At 39.7% G+C, this 18,787-nt stretch overlaps 1 protein-coding gene across 2 annotated transcripts in view; it reads left to right on the top strand.

The window, feature by feature from the left end:
• GLE1 (GLE1 RNA export mediator) overlaps positions 1 to 18,564 on the top strand; it is a 32,547-nt gene extending 13,983 nt beyond the window's left edge. For both annotated transcript variants that reach the window (XM_043988771.1, XM_043988772.1), the window contains exons 4-16: positions 1,627 to 1,775; positions 3,279 to 3,339; positions 3,795 to 4,049; positions 5,322 to 5,547; positions 6,079 to 6,191; positions 6,383 to 6,452; positions 8,608 to 8,750; positions 9,343 to 9,533; positions 10,628 to 10,757; positions 12,208 to 12,312; positions 15,006 to 15,088; positions 16,242 to 16,305; positions 17,170 to 18,564. In XM_043988771.1, coding sequence (XP_043844706.1) covers positions 1,627 to 1,775; positions 3,279 to 3,339; positions 3,795 to 4,049; positions 5,322 to 5,547; positions 6,079 to 6,191; positions 6,383 to 6,452; positions 8,608 to 8,750; positions 9,343 to 9,533; positions 10,628 to 10,757; positions 12,208 to 12,312; positions 15,006 to 15,088; positions 16,242 to 16,305; positions 17,170 to 17,238 — 1,659 coding nt within the window. In that variant the 3' untranslated portion in view covers positions 17,239 to 18,564. The remainder of the gene's footprint in view (positions 1 to 1,626; positions 1,776 to 3,278; positions 3,340 to 3,794; positions 4,050 to 5,321; positions 5,548 to 6,078; positions 6,192 to 6,382; positions 6,453 to 8,607; positions 8,751 to 9,342; positions 9,534 to 10,627; positions 10,758 to 12,207; positions 12,313 to 15,005; positions 15,089 to 16,241; positions 16,306 to 17,169) is intronic.
• Positions 18,565 to 18,787: the final 223 nt, after the last annotated feature.

Raw genomic sequence — 18,787 nt, 5'->3', positions numbered from 1 at the left:
AAAAATATGAACTGGTCTCAGGCCATGGAAGCTCCCAAAAGGGACTTTGAAGAGAAAGTAGGAGAAATAGAAAGAAGATGTAGAGAAAAGGAGGAAAGAATGGAAAGGGAAATGAGAGCGATATAGGAGAGTCATGAGAAAAAAGTCAACAGTTTGAAAAGCCAATTAGAAAAGGAGATTAAAAAACTGTCTGAAAATAACTGCCTAAGAATTAGGATCGAACAAATGGAAGCTAGTGACTTTATGAGAAACCAAGACACAGTAAAGCAAATCCAATTGAATGAAAAACTAGAGGGCAATGTGAAATATCTCATTGGAAAAACAGCTGACCTAGAAAATAAATCTAGGAGAGAGAATTTGAAAATCATTGGGCTACCTGAAAACCATGACCAAAACAAAAGCTTAGACACCATCTTCCAAGCGATTGTCAGGGAAAATTGCCCTGATATTCTAGAAGCAGAAGCTAAAATAGAAATTGAAAGAGTCTACCGATCACCTCCTGAAAGAGATCCCAAAAGGAAAACCTCCAGGAATATTATAGCCAAATTCCAGAACTCCCAGGTCAAGGAGACTGTTTTCTCTCACAACTAGCTAATGTGGGAATTTTTCCATGACTACTCATGTATAACTTATTTTGAATTGCTTGACTTCTTGTGAGTGGGGGGTGGGAATGGAGGGGGGAAGAGAACTTGGAACACAAAGGTTTTTTAAAATTGATGTTAAAATTTTGTTTTTACATATATTTTGGAAAATAAAATTCTATTAAAAAAAAGAGAGATGGTTCAGGGAATTCTGGGTGGTGTGTGAAGCATGAGGAAGTGAATAGGACCAGGAGAACAGTTTATACAAGATCAACAACATTGTAAAGATAAACAACTTTGAGGGATTTAGCAATTCTGATCAATGCTGTGTCCCCAGGGGATGGATGAAGGGGTGTTACTCAGTCTGTCCGAAAGGTAATCTATGTAGAGTATAAGCACTCATTTTAGGCGTGGCCTTGGTGTGTTCTTTTCAAAAAGCTTTGACTGTTCTTACTTCTTAGGAGGATTTTGTTTTTCTTTCAGCTTTTAATTGTGAGTGGATGGATAGAGGAGATTAACAATAGTAATGTCAAAAATAAGAAGACCATTGGAACTTTGTTTAAAATGCACAGAAAAAAGTTCAGATAGAAGCATAGACAAACAGGCCAATTTTGAAAGTAATATGTGAAATTATATATTTTTTTCAGAATCAAGTGGTATAAAATGGAGATTCACAGTTTCATATAGAAACCTCTAGAGTTCTGCTGTGTTTATGGGAATGTGGCGCCTGGCCTTCCCTGTGTTTAAGTTCTGAATAAAGAATTTGGGGGGGGGGCACAATGGGGGTTAAGTGACTTGGGTCACACAGCTAGTAAAGAATTTTTTTTTAAAGACTTATTTGAGCAGCTGAGTGGTACAGTGGATAGAGCAACCGGGTCTGGAGTCAAGGACGTCAGAGTTCATCTATTCAGATTCTCTTTTTGTAAATTGAGTCCCAGGGAATTTGGCTAAGATAAAATAGGTTATTTAAGGGCAGAGCCAGGATTCGAGTCCAGGTTTTCTCTGTCTGCTTCTAATATTTAAAGTTTTTCGATCTTTCTTTCAGAAAGGATTGAGGCAGTGGCAGGAAGAGCATGAAAGGAAGGTACGGGTCCTCTCTGAGATGGCATCAGAGCAGCTGAAGCGGTTTGATGAACGAAAATCATTGAAACAGCACAAGGAATATCAGGATCTTCAGGAGGTGATAGAGAAAAGGTGGGAATATCCAGAGGCTACTAAATTATTGATGATGCTAGGTTAGATAGAAATAGATAGCAATGATATTCCCAAAATGTAAGGTATCAACATCAGAATTAAAGATCCAGAGAAGATTATTTCCTATGAAATGTAAGGGCCAAAATTTGATATACGAGGCGTTATTTGGGTGACTCGCCTTAATATTGGGGTCCCGGAAATATGAGGGACTCTTTAGGTTTAATTTCCCCTTTGAACTTTCCTTTTTATATATTCCTCCCAGGCCGATAAGTTTTAGTTCATAAAAGATCAGATTTTATTACTTGGGAATTAATTAAACCACAAAGGTGAAACCAATTAAGGAAATAAGGAAGTAGAAATACAGATAGTCTTAAATCTAAGCTTAGCCTATGCAATCCCAGAGCATTCCCAATTAAGCTAGTTCAAAGGCATTTAGGGTTTCCGTAATTAAAACTCACCAACCCCAGTCAGTTTACAGTTACAGCAGTGGCCCCAAAGAGAGCAAAACACGTGCCACCGCCAGGTCCAGGATGCCATCACACTGATCGCCAGGCCAAAAAAGCGAGAACTTTTGAACACGCCCCACCTACTGGAAGTTGCCTCCCTTCTGGTGGTGTTCAGTTTTTCCTCCCCCAAAAGGGGAGGTCCTACAAAAGCTGCTCAGTGGTATGTGCATGATTCAGCTATACCATAAATAATTTTTACCACAGAAAGGTGATCTCAAATTAAGGTTCCTTTAATACATTTTAGGAAAACAGCTTTTTTAACTGTTAGTGATGCCTTTTATATTATAGTCTTTTCTCAGTAAAACTCCTTCTCCACCACTGAACTATTTTTCTTATTCCTGACCTGTGATTTCATTCCCTCTACTGATACAGATCACCATTTGTCCTTCAATTTATATTCTTAGAGAATTGCCTAGGACACTAAGAAGTCAAGCGACTTGTATGTGGTCAGATAACCCTTGTGTATCAGTTGTGGAACTTGAACCCAAGCCTTCTTGACTTTTAAGACTTTCTCTCGGGGCAGCTAGGTGGCGCAGTGGAAGTGCACTTAAAAAAAAAAAGACTTTCTCTCCTTTCACTGACACTATTTCTCAAATCCCTTAGTCGTAACATGTTAGGAAAAAAAAGTAAAACCAACAGAGTAACTGCATGTGGTGACATTTGCAGCATTCCATATCTGTTGTCCTTGAAACTCATTTCTGAGAGAGGCAAAATAAGTAGTATCATCTGTTTAATTTTATTTTTGTATTATTGTATTAATTGTGTATGTTGTGGAGAACAATTTTCTTTTTTAAATTTTTGGTGAGGCAATTGGGGTTAAGTGACTTGTCTAGGGTCACACAGCTAGTAAGTGTTAAGTGTCTGAGGCTGGATTTGAACTCAGGTTCTCCTGATTCCAGGGCTGATGCTCTATCCACTGCGCCACCTAGCTGCCCCGTGGGGAACAATTTATGAGTAAGAATTCCTATTTTTTTTTCCTTTCTATATCTCATTTCAGTTTCAAAGAAGCACAAGGTCAGCAGGAGAAGCTAAAAGAGGAACATCGTCATAGGGCCAAGGTCAGAGGCTGAATGCGGATAATGTGACTGAGAAGCTATTGTGGGTCATTTTGTTTGCCTTTTAGAGAATCTCTCTTTGAGACTATTGTAGTCAGAAGGGTCCTGGGTGGTCAGTAGAGTACTAGAATCTGATTTATGAAATATTAAATTCTAAAGAATCCTTAGGTCATCAAGTTTCATCTTTCAAACAGTGCAGGAATTTCTATTTCAGCCTCCCTGACATCTGTCAGCCTCTCTCTTTGAACACCTCTCTCTATGTCACAGTATAACCTGTTCCGTTTTTCCTCACCATTGGCTTTGTGTGGTTCTGGAGAATGCCTTTCTTTGCTATGGCGCTCTTCCTGCTTTACAAATGACTAGTCTTTATAGAACTTAAGATATGAAGATAAAGGGCCTAGAAATCATTGGAGAGAAGTTCCAAATATCAGGCTTTCACCTCATGCCCTTTTTTGTAGATCCTCAACCTGAAATTACGTGAGGCTGAACAACAGCGGTTGAGGCAGATAGAACAAGAGCGGCTTAGAAAGGAAGAGGGTCAGGATCGTTTACGGCGTCTCTATGCCCTTCAAGAGGAGGTGTTGCAGCTCAATCAACAGCTGGATCCCAATTATCAGCACAAAGACCTGCTGAGAATAGACCTGTCTGGTTATGGAAGCAGAGGAAACCAGTTATGTGGGCTTATCTCAGGCATCATTCGAACCACCAGTGAGGTAACATAGCAGTTTTCTTCCTTTTCTTGAGTAGTCTTTTCATAAATATTTCTTTATGAGTAATTAAGCAACTAGATCATTTTTAGCTTTGCTGCTACATCCTAAGACAAATCTTTTGACAACTTGTGGCCTCAGTTTCCCTTTCTGTCCATTGCGGAGAGACTTAACAGATGAAAGCGTTTTTAGAAAGAACTCACTCTGGAAATCTTAAGTGTGGATCATTGCCTACCATCATTACTATTTGAGGATGCATTTGTGTTTGTTTTCTGTGTGAATCTCAGTATGGTGTAGTAAAGGTAGCTTTTGAGTCAGAAGACCTGGGTTATTTATGTCCAATCTCGAATACATAATGGCTCTGTCACCCTGGGTAAGTCACAACCGCCTAGTGCTTTAAACAGGTCTCTTAAAAGATGTAGAGGGGGCGGCTAGGTGGCACAGTGGATAAAGCACCAGCCCTGGATCCAGGAGTACCTGAGTTCAAATCTGGCCTCAGACACTTGACACTTACTAGCTGTGTGACCCTGGGCAAGTCACTTAACCCCCATTGCCCCACAAAAAAAAACAAAACAAAAACAAAAGATGTAGAGCAAGTGTCAATCTACATTGGTAGAAGGAGTTTTCTCATCGGGAGTTATGTTGCATTTTTATTTATTTTATTAAACGTTTCTCAATTAGATTTTTTTTTTTTTAGTGAGGCAATTGGGGTTAATTGATTTGCCCAGGGTCACACAGCTAGTAAGTGTTAAGTGTCTGAGGTCGGATTTGAACTCAGGTCCTCCTGACTCCAGAGCTGGTGCTCTACCCACTGTACCACCTAGCTGCCCCTAAAATATATGTTTTTAAATGTTTGATATTCCTTTTATCAGCACTCTTCTGCCTAGAAAGGAAATAAACTGTGGTGGAAACTAAGAATACAGGATTGTAATAAGTTCCAAAAAATCCTTCATCAGGGGTCACTTTGGTTAGACAACAGGAATTAAAATTATAATCCATTGATGTCAGATGTGTGACCCTGAGGAAGGAACATCCTGGTGTTGGGAACCAGATTAAAATGTAATTGAGAGGGGCAACTAGATGGTGCAGTGGATAGAGCACCGGCCCTGAAGTCAGGAGTACCTGAGTTCAAATCCGGCCTCAGACACTTAACACTTACTAGCACAGTGCTTTATCTACTGGGCCATCTAGCTGTCCCAACTTATGTTCTTTCATTCTCTAAGCAATCTCTGTTCCAGGAAGCTGTTCACTAAGTTTTGTTTTACTTTGGATCTGCAGAGAGGTTTTCCTACCCCAGAAGATGAAGCTATGGCAGAGCGTGCCCTGCAGGAAATGCGGCAAGTGCTTACCAGCTTGCAACAGGAGATCTCCAAGGCTATTGAGGAAAAGAGGAGGCGAGATGAAGAGGAGGCCAAGGAGAAGCAAAAGGAATTACAAAAGCAGCCAAAAACAGAAAAGGAGACCCCAGTTCCTTCCCAGTCCCCAGGAAGGAAACAGAAAGAAGGTAATAGATATTCACCATATAGCTCTTCAAATGGCCACTAGGACCTTATTCAGTAAATTTGAGGCAATTGTGGTTAAGTGACTTGCCCAGGGTCACACAGCTAGTAAGTGTTATGTGTCTGAGGCTGGATTTGAACTCAGGTCCTCCTGAATCCAGGGCTGGTGCTCTATCTACTGCGCCACCTAGCTGTCCCTAAACATTCTTTAAAGGGATGGTTTATATGCTGTGATAAGATAGATGAAACAGTCTTTTCCCTTTTGGAATGATTTTACTGGTTATATCATACTAGAATCAATCAGCTGTGGCTTCTCACATGTAATGATTCTATTCTATTCTAATTAATGCAAGTCATGGGTTTGAACTCTGACTCTTCCTGTGATGTTCTTGAAATCTTCTACAGTTTTCTTAGGGGGAATTTCTGGAAGTGCTGGTCATAATGTATTTATTGAGCACCTAATGTGTACATAGTATTGTACTAGGTGTCATGGGGTATATGATATGTAAGTATGAGACATGGCTCTTTCTCCTCAGGCCTCCAGGTGAAAGCAGAAGACAGTACAATGCAGTGGTACCAGCAGCTACAGGAGGTAGCCAATCAGTGTGTTTTGGCCTTTGATGGATTAACCAATAGCAAAGATCAACAGGTAAGGACAGGGGGCAATGTTAAGGAATCTCTTGGTCCTGAAAGTGTTTTCCATGGAATTTGCTCTGAAGGCTGGTCCTGGTCTCTATCATAATTGAATGTAGCTAACACATTGGCAACTTTCCTTGTCCTGAGTGGGATTTCTTAGTTTCTTCAGAACATTCTTTGATTCTCCTTCCTTTTATTTGGCAGACTAAAAAGATCAAGTTGGACCTGCAGAAAGTTGTCACTATTCCTGTGAGCCAGATCTCTGCTATAGCAGGTTAGTGTGGCCAAGATCCTGCCTCTTCCCTTAGAGTTTAAAGAGAATATGTTTAGGAAAATGATAGGATGAATATATAAATTTATTTCTTTGGAGATTGGTATTTAGAGAAAAGGAATAAAGAACAGCAATTGGGAAGACCCTCTTTCAGATCAAGTGACTAAATATTGTGAACCTCTTGGTGAGGAATCCTCAGAATCACAAATTGTTGTAGATAGTATAAACTGGAAGTCCTGGAGGTAAGGATCTTTTTCTATAGTATTTTTGATCTAAAGAGACCTTTGTGCAAGTTACTTCCTCACCACAAGCCTCAGGGATTTTTTTCCACTTTTTAACTCATTATCTTCAAGCAAGCAAGCCATCACACAACACCTTTTGTCCCTGGCCCCTGTTCTATGCTGTCTTGTTTCATGGGCAAAACAGTTCTTGTTCTCAAAGTACTTATATCTGAGAGAGACAGACAGAGAGAGAGACAGAGATATGGTAGGTTTCAGTGGCAAGGCAAATGGAAGGGTCTCATGGTCATTAGGTTATAGAGGCAAAGTAGATGGTAGTACAACTTAATATCATTTCCACTAATAAAATCATATCCATTTCTAATGTTGAACCATTTGACAATTCCAACAACTTTGATAAGGAGAACTTTCTTTTTTGTGTCTTCAGTTTTTGTGGCTGTGGAGGAGATGGGGACTACAGGATGCACAGAGACATTTGATAGGTCATACCTCCACAAGGGTTGCTCCTTTGGACGATGGCCAGGGCTAGGCTAGTAATTGGGAAGTGGGGAGGGAGTGGGTAGTGTCTGTTCCTGGAGCCTGCTGGGTTGACCTGTCATTTGGCAGTTGGTCAGCAGTTGGTGGTGGTAGGTCCCTTCTCCACAAAGTGAGATTGTTGGGGAAGGTTTAAACTATATCTAAAGTGAAGGTAAAATATGATCTAGGAATAAGTGGTTTGTGTGAATTAATTACCATGTAAATATTCTTGCACTGTCGGTGCATAATGCAAATGTATGAATATAAAGTTTGTATAACTGTGTTTCCAGATGTTAAGGGCTAAAATTCTAGCTAAACTGTCTAAAATATCTAATGAGTGGTCGCCAATAAATTATAAGCTTTTGCAAGAGTTAGACTTTTAAGCGTTTATTAAGGAGAATAAGAATTTGGTAAAGAGAGAAGAAAAGGCCTAGATTCCTATCTATTAAAGGAAGAGCACATTTCTAGCTCCGCTCTCCACCAGAGTCCTCAGGAAAGAGAGCAAGACTGAGCGCCAGTCTCTTCCTTCCTCCTCCCACTAGCCTGCGTCACTTCCTGACGCCAAAGAAAAGACTCCTGGTCTTGCCCTCAAAGACCTTCACTTCATGGGTGGAACTCTTTTACAGTAAGTCTCCAGCAGGTGGCGTCATTCCAATCGTTACACAGATGTTAAGGAATCTAATTTTTCATTGTTCTTTGATGTCATGCTCATCTCTGTAAAATATATATGGCATTTAAAAAATTAACGTGGGGCAGCTAGGTGGTGCAGTGGATAAAGCACCTGCCCTGAATTCAGGAGGATCTGAGTTCAAATCCGGCCTCAGGCACTTAACACTCACTAGTTGTGTGACCATGGGCAAGTCACTTCGCCCCAATTTCCTCACCAAAAATAAATAAACAAATAACATGAATTAAAATGAAAAGTTTTAGAGAATATTTCTGAGACTTCTGAGATATTCCTCAGCTTCCTGGGTAGACAGAAGCAGGAGTTAAGGAAAGGTAATGTATGATTATTGCATGTGTAAATCTCCTACAGCACTTGATGATCTTTTCTATTCAATTTGAATAGCATCATGGGATTTTCTTATGTTATATGTTGACTCCCCACTTAAGTTGTAAGTTTTCTGAAGACAGAAAGTATGACTGATATTACTGTTGTTTCCTCCATTATCCAGTACAGTGCTCAGAACATAAGTACTAAATAAGTAATTGATGGGTTTATTTGCATCAAGGTTTTCAGGCTTAAACTGTGAACTTCCATGGTGTAAGGCCCATTTCTCTGTATTGCTCTGTGGTTTTATTAGTTTTTTAATTATAATGTTATGAGAGGAATCATAGGTATGTGCTCAAGTACTTGTTGATCATCTGTAGTTCTCTTTGTTCCTATGTTTTGTCTACCACAGGCTCCCAGCTGAAGGAGATCTTTGATAAGATCAACAGTCTGCTCTTGGGAAAGACTGTTCACTGTGGAGGTCGGGCTGTGTCAGTGACACACCATCAACAAGGACTGGACTTTGTCCATTACAAGCTGGCAGAGAAATTTGTGGTAAGAGAAACTTTTTTTTGAAAGGCTGCGTAATATAGTTGGAAACAGCACAGGACTTGGGTGAGGAGAGAACTGGGATTCAAATCCTAATTCTGACTAGCTGTGGGACTTTGGGCAAATCATTTAACTCCTTTGGGCCTCAGTTTCTTTATCTGTAAAAATATGTTCTTGGTATGTGGTAAATGGTTAACAAATATTTTTCATCTAGTCATTAACAACTGTAGTACTAATTTCATAGGAAGAGTCTTTGTGAAGATCAAATAAGATAATGTATGTACAGTATTTTATTGTAAACTTTCTATATGAATGCCAGATATTGTTGGGAGAGAGTTTTCTGGGGCACTCACTCACTGTGAACACATAAGTATATTTGTCAGAAGCAGGACTTAAATCCTTGGGTTGTTGATCCTGACTCTGAGGCATATTTTCTAACCAATATAGTTGCTGATCTGTATTGGCATAGGGAATTTCCTCATGGGAGTTCTTTCCTTTAGTGATGAAACCACAGAGTCAAAGTTGCTTTTATTATTGGAAGCTGGAGAGGGAGATAGAAGACTCCCCTGAAAACTGAGGCTACCTTTTTTATTGGCAGAAACAAGGAGAAGAAGAAGTGGCTTCTCACCATGAAGCAGCATTCCCCATTGCTGCTGTGGCATCAGGAATCTGGGAGCTCCATCCCAGGGTGGGAGATCTCATCCTTGCTCATCTCCACAAAAAGTGCCCTTACTCTGTGCCTTTCTACCCAGCCTTCAAGGAAGGAATGACCTTGGAACAATATCAGAAGTGAGAATTCTTGTACTTCAGACCACGTAGCATTTATTGGAATGATCTTTAAAGAATAAAGAATTAGGCTTCTTTTTCTTCCTATCACAGACAACTTTAGTTAAAAGAAAACCAAAAAAGAAAATTTAAAGAAAAAAGAAAAACTACTTGTATTTATCAAGCACCTTCCTTTCTCTCAGTTATAGTCTCCCTTATGTCATTTGTCAACAATTAACTTTTGAGTTTGCCCCCCCACGTGCAAGAAAAAGCATTGTTTTACAAAGTATAATGTGATTTATAGGTTTAAACTTTGATCTAGGTTCTGTAGTCCCTGCTATATAGTTGACATGAATGGTTATCCTTACCATATAGATGGGAAAAGCTGAAATTGAGAAGAGAACTGAATTGACAAAGGGCATTCATTTACTGAAAAAGATCTCCCATGTATTGTGTTGATATTCTTTTTGTTTGTTTTTTACGGGGCAATAAGGATTAAGTGACTTGCACAAGGTCACACAGCTAGTAAGTGTCAAGTGTTTGAGGCTGGATTTAAACTCAGGTCCTTCTGAGTCCAGGGCCAGTACTTTATCCACTGTGCCACCTAGCTGCCCCTCTCCTCACCTGTTTCCTAAAGTCCTAGCTTCATCCACTAGCTGTCACCATGTCTTATATAAGGCTTTTCATGTTCTACTTAGTTTTTAGCATACTTTCTCTTGAAATTATTTTGTATATTTACTTGTGTGCATTATACACATCACCATGTAACTTAGAGTGGAATGTAAGTTTCTTGAGGATGGAAACTATTTTCTTTTTATGTTTTCTATGCCCAGTGTCCACCATAGTGCCTTACACAGTCAGTGCTTGATAGATATGTGTTGAATTGAAACGATGGAACAGAAAAATGCAGATTCTCCCATTGCTCAATTCAATCCCCTGTTGGAGAGTAATGCTTTTGCTGCAGACTGAGAAACCTTGTGTATCTGGATTTGTCAGGGGAGGGGAGGAGAAGGTTCTTGTAGCCACAAGAGGTAAATTAGATTGCTAAACTAGCAGCTCAGGTTCCTCATTCTCATTTTACCCTTATCATATTGAATGTTTGGGTTTTTTCTTTACAGACTCCTTGGCTATCAAGTCAATGATTCCAATGTTGAACAACAGGAGAATTTTCTGAAACGCATGTCTGGGATGATTCGTCTATATGCTGCCATCATTCAACTCCGTTGGCCTTATGGAAATAGGCAAGGGGTAGGCAGGAAGGACTACCCAACTATAATAGGAGATTGGACCATATTCTCTAACAGTGGAAATTTTGTTCAGAAAATGCTTGCTCTATCAGGACCTATAGGAAATGTCATTTCTTCAAGAGATAAGTCTCACTGAATGATTTGATAGGTCAAAGTCAAAAATTGTGCAGTATTGTTTAGGAAGGAAGGATCAAGTGATAGTCTAGGAATGAAGATGAACACAAGAAAATGTGCTTTGTCAGTAAATAATGAGACCATGGACGGCCCACCTCAGTTTAAGCCTTCCAGATTTGGGCTCAGATCAGAGTTTTCAAAGTGGAATTTGCTGTGAACCTGTTTTCACTCAGGCCCAAAAGGGACAAAAAGAAATATAAACTACTATTAATAATGCAAAGTTTAGGGGGCAGCTAGGTGGTGCAGTGGATAAAGCACCAGCCCTGGATTCAGGAGGACCTGAGTTCAAATCCAGACTCAGACACTTTACACACTTTACACACTTACTAGCTGTGTGACCCTGGGCAAGTCACTTAACCCCAATTGCCTCACCAAAAAAAAATATAATAATAATGCAAAGTTTAAGTATCAACACTGAGGAGATATACTAGAGTCTCTTAAATTGAGTCAGATATTTCAGGGATCCTAGGAAACAAAAGTTGGAAGACTCAGTGCATTAGTCCATCCCAGAAAAAAAAGATGTATTCTATTTATCTTTCCTGTCCAGTGGCAAAGATAGAAACACCAGATATTAAGGTTTCCTCCATCCTTTACACATTCTGTCTTGAAGGGGGATATGCCAAATTGTTGGGCCCAAATTTAATATGTGAAGCGTTAATTGGGTGACTCACCAAATATTGGGGTCCCAGAAATAATGAGGGATCTCTAGGTTCAAAGCTCCCTCCCCTCCGAACTGCCCTTTTAGATATTTCTCCCAGGCCAATAAGAAAGGAACCTTACAGCTTCTTTTCCACAAGGATCAGATTTTATTACTTGGGAATTAATTAAACAACAAAGGTGAAATTAATAAAATCAAAGATAAGGAAATAGGGGAAAAGAAATACAGATAAATTCTCCTAGCTCTGACCTAAGTCTATACAATCCCAGATCATTTCCAATTAAACTAATTCAAAGGAATGCAAGGCTTTTGTGTTCACTCACCACACCTGGGACAGCTTCCACTGGGAAAGCAGAGGAAGGAGAGCCAGAGCAGAGGGAGAGTGTTTTAGGAGAGACTCTCACTTCCCCTCAGGGAGCGTTCAATCTTCCTCCCTCAAAAGGGAAGGTCCTTCAAAAACTGCCTCTGGAGAGGTTTCTCCTTCTGACCTCAGTAGCATATGTAACTTCAGGGTGAGCCAGGTGTGGCCCCTCCCGAAAGTCAGCTAAAGTCCAATAATTTTTACCACAGATTCTATGGCTTGAATAAAGATTGTTAAATGATTGAATTCTTCTCCTAGGCTCACCCTCATGGCTTAAACCATGGCTGGCGCTGGTTGGCACAGATCCTCAACATGGAGCCTCTGTCAGATGTGACTGCCACTCTTCTTTTGGACTTCTTAGAGGTATATGGTCTGAGAAAACAATTATTAATAATGGATTTCTTGAGGAGACCCAGAGATCAGTTTCAGTCCTTTCAGACAAATGCAAGGGAACAAAAGAAATGGAGATAGACACTTTTGTCTAGCTCAGTGAAGCCTAGGTACTTTGACTTTCAGCAAGGGTCTTTTACATTCTTCCTCTGATGTCATCTGTAGAGTTGATTTTAATTTAGACCACCCTCAAATCTTGTTGATTAATGGAATTGAATGATATTAAACAATTAGGGTTTTTTTGTTTATTTTTGGTAGGGTGATGAGAGTTAAGTGACTTGCCCAGGGTCACACAGCTAGTAAGTGTCAAGTGTCTGAGGCTGGATTTGAACATAGGCCCTCCTGAATCCAGGCCTGTTGCTTTATCTACTGCACCACCTAGGTGCCCCATGTCAATTAGTTTTTTGGGTTGTTTTTGTTTTGGGGGGTTTTTTTGGTGAGGCAATTGGGGTTAAGTGACTTGCCCTGGGTCACACAGCTAGTAAGTGTGTAAAGTGTCTGAGGCCGGATTTGAACTCAGGTCCTCGGGACTCCAGAGCTGGTGCTCTATCCACCTAGCTGCCCCTATTAGTCAATTAGTTTTGATCAATGTATAATGACCCACCTCTATCAAAAGAGGATTAAAGCATTGGCATTCTCTTGACTCACTCACTTGGCTGGTGCCTGGTGCATGCTCTTGGCTTGGCCCTCCCTCTTAAGTTTTGAGTTTGCTTTGGTGGTTTTTTTGTTTGTTTTTGGTGAGGCAATTAAGGTTAAGTGACTTGCTGTGGGTCATACAGCTAGTAAGTGTCAAGTGTCTGAGGCTAGATTTGAACTCATATCCTCTTGACTCCAGGGCTGGTGCTCTATCCACTGTGCCACCTAACTGTCCTGGCCCTCCCTCTTAAAGCAGCATAGGTCTAAAGGGCAGCTAGGTGGAGCAGTGGATAGAGCACCAACCCTGGATTGACACTTAACTAGCTGTGTGACCCTGGGCAAGTCACTTAACCCTCATTGCCCTGCAAAAAAAAAAAAAAAAACAAAAAACAGCATAGGTCTGGCAGCCTGAGACCATGAGAAGTTAGGGAGACACACAGTTCTTTACTGATACTAATAAAATAATAATTTGCTTACTGCCAAAACTGGTGCAATAACAATTAATTATAAAACACAGTTGTTAAAATTCTAAAAAAACACAATGGTAACCTCCTTTCTGGACAGATCCCATGGGCAAAGATGCCTTTTAATTCCTTGGCTAATAGGAGAATGTATTGAAGGGCAACAGAACTGAAAAAACATGTGCTTGGGAGATGTTGAGGCAATAGTACATCCCAGGAGTCAAGGCTTACAGGTTCTATTCATAGCTACAACAGTAATTTAGGGGAATCCTGAGGTAGTTGTTTTTCCTTTGTGTATTAATTTATTCCTTTGTAAGTAGGATTTATCCTAGTCCTTCAAGCATCAGTGACTCTTATCTCTTCAGTCATCTACCTGTCAAATTCAGTTGTCTGGAACATGTCTGAAAATCAAATCGTAAAAAAGCCATCAAACAGCCAAAAGAAGTATTGCCAAATCTCTGTTTTCTTATAGGATAACCCTTCAGGCTTTCACTTAGCTTATTCTCTCTCATTTTATACACAATTCTAACCACCCTGGTTATTCATTTTCTGTACCCCTGGTACATTCAAAACAGTACATTTGCAGAAGGATTACTTAAAATGGGTTTGTTGGCAACAGCAAGAAATTATTGCTAACAGACCAAAAAAGCCCAAAAACTCTATAAGAAACACAAAACAGGGGCAGCTAGGTGGCACAGTGGATAAAGCACTGGCCCCAGATTCAGGAGGACCTGAGTTCAAATCCAGCCACAGACACTTGACACTTACTAGCTATGTGACTCTGGGCAAGTCACTTAACCCTCATTGCTCCGCAAAAACAAAACAAAACAAAACACAGAACAGGGCAGCTAGGTGTTACAGTAGATAAAGCAGTGGCCCTGAATTCAGAAGTACCTGAGTTCCAATCCGACTTTAGACACCTGACACTTACTAGCTGTGTGACTCTGGGCAAATCACTTAATCCCCCATTGCCCCACCAAAAAAAAACAACAACAAATAACACACACAGAGAACAGAATAAAACCAAACCACAAAATGCATAGTGGTCTAAAATTTGGGAATAGGAGCAAACCTATACACTTCTTTGCCCTGAGCACATCACATTACAGTCCCTTCTCACATCAGTAATAGATGTTCATAATGGTGACCTTGGCTTCTAGCTTATACATTTAAAAATTATGTGCAATTTTTTTGTGTCTCTGGGGTATTTGGTAAATGAGATATTTCCATACAGACAAATACTTTAAAAAATCATTGGCTGGGAGCAGCTAGATGGCACAGTGGTTAAAGCACCAGCCCTGGATTCAGGAGTACTTGAGTTCAAATCCGGCCTCAGACACTTGACTCTTACTAACTGTGTGACCCATGGCAAGTCACTTAACCCCCATTGCCTGCCCGCCCCCCCCCCCAAAAAAAATCATTGGCTGCCATTGTTGGCTGGGTCAGTGGCATGATTTGCATGCTTTATGGGAGAAGTGGAAAATAAAAGGTTGGTTGGGCCTTCTAGATCTTTCTGGACCAGTGGAAATTTCTGTTCTCTCTCTGACATTGATTGCCTGCCTCTTCTAGGTATGTGGGAATGCACTCATGAAACAGTACCAAGTTCAATTCTGGAAGATGATGCTACTCATAAAAGAAGAATATTGTCCCAGGTACCAAAGTTGATGAACAGAGACAACATGGGTTATTGAATATAGCTCTCAATTAGACATCAAAAAACCTAGTTTCTGTGACTAATATTGAACAATATCATTGTATAAAGAAAGGTACTTCTTTACCTTTCCATTGATTTTTGATGCGTTTGAAAGCTGATAAAAATATCTACAAAGTGCTTTTGGCCCCTTCAAGAAGATAGCACTAGCTAAGGGGCTATTTGTGGTTAGTATACATGGCATTTCCCACCTGTCTTTTATATACAGAGATTAAACTAGCTGAGATGATTCTTGTACATCTTAAGCCATTAAAATAGGGATCTCGAGTTAATAAATTTTGATATTGTAATTGATCACCTGATCTAGTGAATTGGGCCCACAGCTTCACCTATGACTATATCTTCATGGCATTTCAAGTTGGAAGAGAGATGATGCTTAGAGCTACTAGTGTATCACTGTCCACCCAAAAAGGTTGGGAATCCTTGTACTATAAGCTACAGAATTCTTAGTTGAGTCTATCTTTGAAGTATTTGAAGAACTGTTTTGTGAAAAAGAGGTTAGGCTTGGAACAGCTAGGTAGCGCAGTGGATAGAGCACCAGCCCTGGATTCAGAAGGACCTGAGTTCAAATCCGGCCTCAGACACTTAAGACTTACTAGCTGTGTGACCCTGGGCAAGTCACTTAACCCCAATTGCCTCACCAAAAAAAAAACCCACAAAAAAACACAATTTTTTTTAACTTTTAAAAAGAGGTTAGGTTTGTTATGCCTGGCTCCCAAGGCTACAACCAGGGATTCATTAGTGAAAGTTGCAAAGTCAGACTTAAACTTAAGAAAACTCTGCTAATAGAACTACCAAAAAGTGGGATGGGCTTACTTTGGAGGTAATGGGTTCCCACTATGTAGAAGTTGTCTTCAAGCAGAAGATGCATGACCACTTGTTGTGTACATTTAAAATGGAGGATTCCTTTTGGCATATGAACTAGACTGCTTGGCCAGTGGTGCCATTCCAACTCTGAAATTCTGTGACAAGACTATTTAACCAAGTTCTTAAAAATAGATGCCTATTGTTCTCCAACAAGAAGAACCCCAAATCTCCCCATCTTGCTTTAATTTTTCTCCTGTGCATCTAAACTTAACTTTTCCTCTCTTTAGAATTGAAGCCATTACCATCTCAGGACAAATGGGGTCTTTCATACGTCTCAAACAGTTCATGGAGGTGAATTAAATATCTGTGAAATTCTTGGATCTTAATGCCATTACTGTCATGCCTTCATTCCTTCTCTAAATTCTTTTGTTTATTCTTGCTTTTCTAAACTGTTCATATCCCTGGTCTTGTTTTTCCCCTTACTTTGGTTTCAGTTGAGTAATTTAGTTCTGTTCAGCTTTCACTAATCACAGCCTACTCCTAGATAGTTGTGATGTTCTACCTTGGATAAGTTGTTCCAGAAATCAAGGAATCACCCATTTAATTTGTTGTTTTAGTTCATCCTTTATCTTAAGGAATTTTCATGTTGTCTCAATATCTCTTTGTCTCAGAGCTCATAAACTAGGATGTGTGGTAATCTCTCCTAAGGAACTAACCTTTCCACCAGAGTCTTTCCAAATGCCAAGAAAACAAAAGGTTAATTTTCAAAAATAATTTGGTGGGGGGGGGCAGCTAGGTGGTGCAGTGGATAGAGCACCAGCCCTGGAGTCAGGAGGACCTGAGTTCAAACCCAGCCTCAGACACTTAACACTTACTAGCTGTGTGACCCTGGGCAAGTCACTTAACCCCAATTGCCTCACTAAAAAACAAACAAGCAAAAAACTTTGGTGGTGTAGTATTAGGACCACCAGCATAAACCTGCAGACTCTTCATTGAGTCAAATTTCATTAGTGGTGGTAAAAAATAAAATGATGCTCACATAAGCAAAGCTTTTCATTTAGAGCCATCTCACTCCCCCGCTCCCCTCCCCACCCCCATTTTTCATTTGCTTATTCAGACTCATAAGATTTTTATTGTCTTTGAATTGAATACTTTCCATCCAACACAAAATCTTCTACAAATAATCATTCACTTTTTTCTTCTTTCCTTATCCAGAAATGTCTGCAGCACAGGGAAATTCCCATCCCAAAGGGCTTTCTGCCCTCTTCTTTCTGGCGTTCCTGATGGTGCCTTGGATGCTGGTTTCTTTCTTAGAGGGAAAGAAATAAAGCAACAGAAGACAGCAGAATTTGGGGGGAAGTTGTGTCAGATTTTAAAATCTGAAAATGTAGTTTGTGTTTTTTAATCTCATAGCCAGGGGAGGTTATTTTCACAGTTGATCAAACTTGATCATGAATTACATCCAGGAGTCTTCACATAGTAGACATAGTAGCCACAAAGAGGATTAGCTTTTGTAACCATGGCATAATAAAAGGAATTTGACAGTTTTATTCTTTATGAAAGATATAGGGAAAAGATTGTGAATAATCATGACAATAAGTTTATGTTCATAAATCATTTTTATGACTGCAAAGTACTTAAACATTACTCCTTACAACTGTCAGGTAGGTAGTATAATTTCTATTGTCCCTGTTTGACAGATATAAAGAAACAGGCTCAAAAAGTTTAAGTGACTTGCTCTCACAGCTTGTAAGTGGTAAAGTTAGGACTGACTCCATGTTCAGTGCTCTTTCTGCTATAGAACTTGTCCCAACTTTCCTTCCTTTTTAGTATCTTTCTAGCAATTTGGACATCAGGTTGAGAATAAAGCTAGTTCCTCGTATTCAGCTGGATCCCTTGTAAAGGAGCAAAGTTTTAGAGAGTGTTTTTTGGAATTCCCACTGAATTGTAATAAATATGGTTCAGAGCCCTTTATATTTGTAATCATAAGTTTGCTCTCTGATTAATTTACTTCTCATAACTTTAGATTACATGTAGTTGAGAAATTATGTTCAATTCAAAAGAGCATGCTGACTTCAGCAACACATATATTAAATGTAAAAATGCAATTGAGGTGGTTGAGCCAATTTGACTGGTTAGTGACAGTAATCAGATGCCATCTTGAGTTTGGAGTCTTTGCACAGTATTGATTTCTTTAGCTCTTGTTTTGTTCTTAACTTGTCTCCTCACAACAACTTCCTTGATTATTTGCAATTAGTCTAGGATTTGCTGAGGTCAGTGCCATTTGTATTAAATGTGGAGAGAGTTTTCATGAGCCATAGATGGAATACAAAAAGATAATGTTATGACTGCAGAATAATAAATTTATCTGCCATATCCATCAGGGAGAGCTAGAGCTTGGGTTATTGAGAGATCCTGGATTTATTGTGATTAAAAGAACCATTCCCCTTTTATACCTCAGAGGGGACAATTGTAGATCTGTTCCTTGGTGTCAAATTAGGATGTCTAATGTAAAGCTGGTTTTTTAATATTCATGTGGTATGAAGTGATTCATTCTGTGAATGATTGACTACACGCCTAAAAAATAATAAAAATGTGATTTCTAACTTGTGGCAAGTTGGTTCTTTGTTGGGTCTTTGTGAGAGCATTATGGTTAATTCTTTATGACTTTGGCTATGTCTTTGGGGTCATCATGTGGTGCCTGTAATGTAAGTAAAGTTGTTAAGGTGGCTAGGGTTCTTATTCTCTGATCTTAGGGAAATTGCTCTTTTTTTTTTAGTCTGTCCCTGTATAACCAGGTGTCAATAACTGAGCTCCTTCTGTCTACCAGGGT

This window comes from Dromiciops gliroides, chromosome 2 (genome assembly GCF_019393635.1).
Source record: "Dromiciops gliroides isolate mDroGli1 chromosome 2, mDroGli1.pri, whole genome shotgun sequence".
In the NCBI taxonomy this organism is placed as follows: domain Eukaryota; kingdom Metazoa; phylum Chordata; class Mammalia; order Microbiotheria; family Microbiotheriidae; genus Dromiciops; species Dromiciops gliroides.
This window is presented reverse-complemented; position numbering and strand designations above follow the sequence as displayed.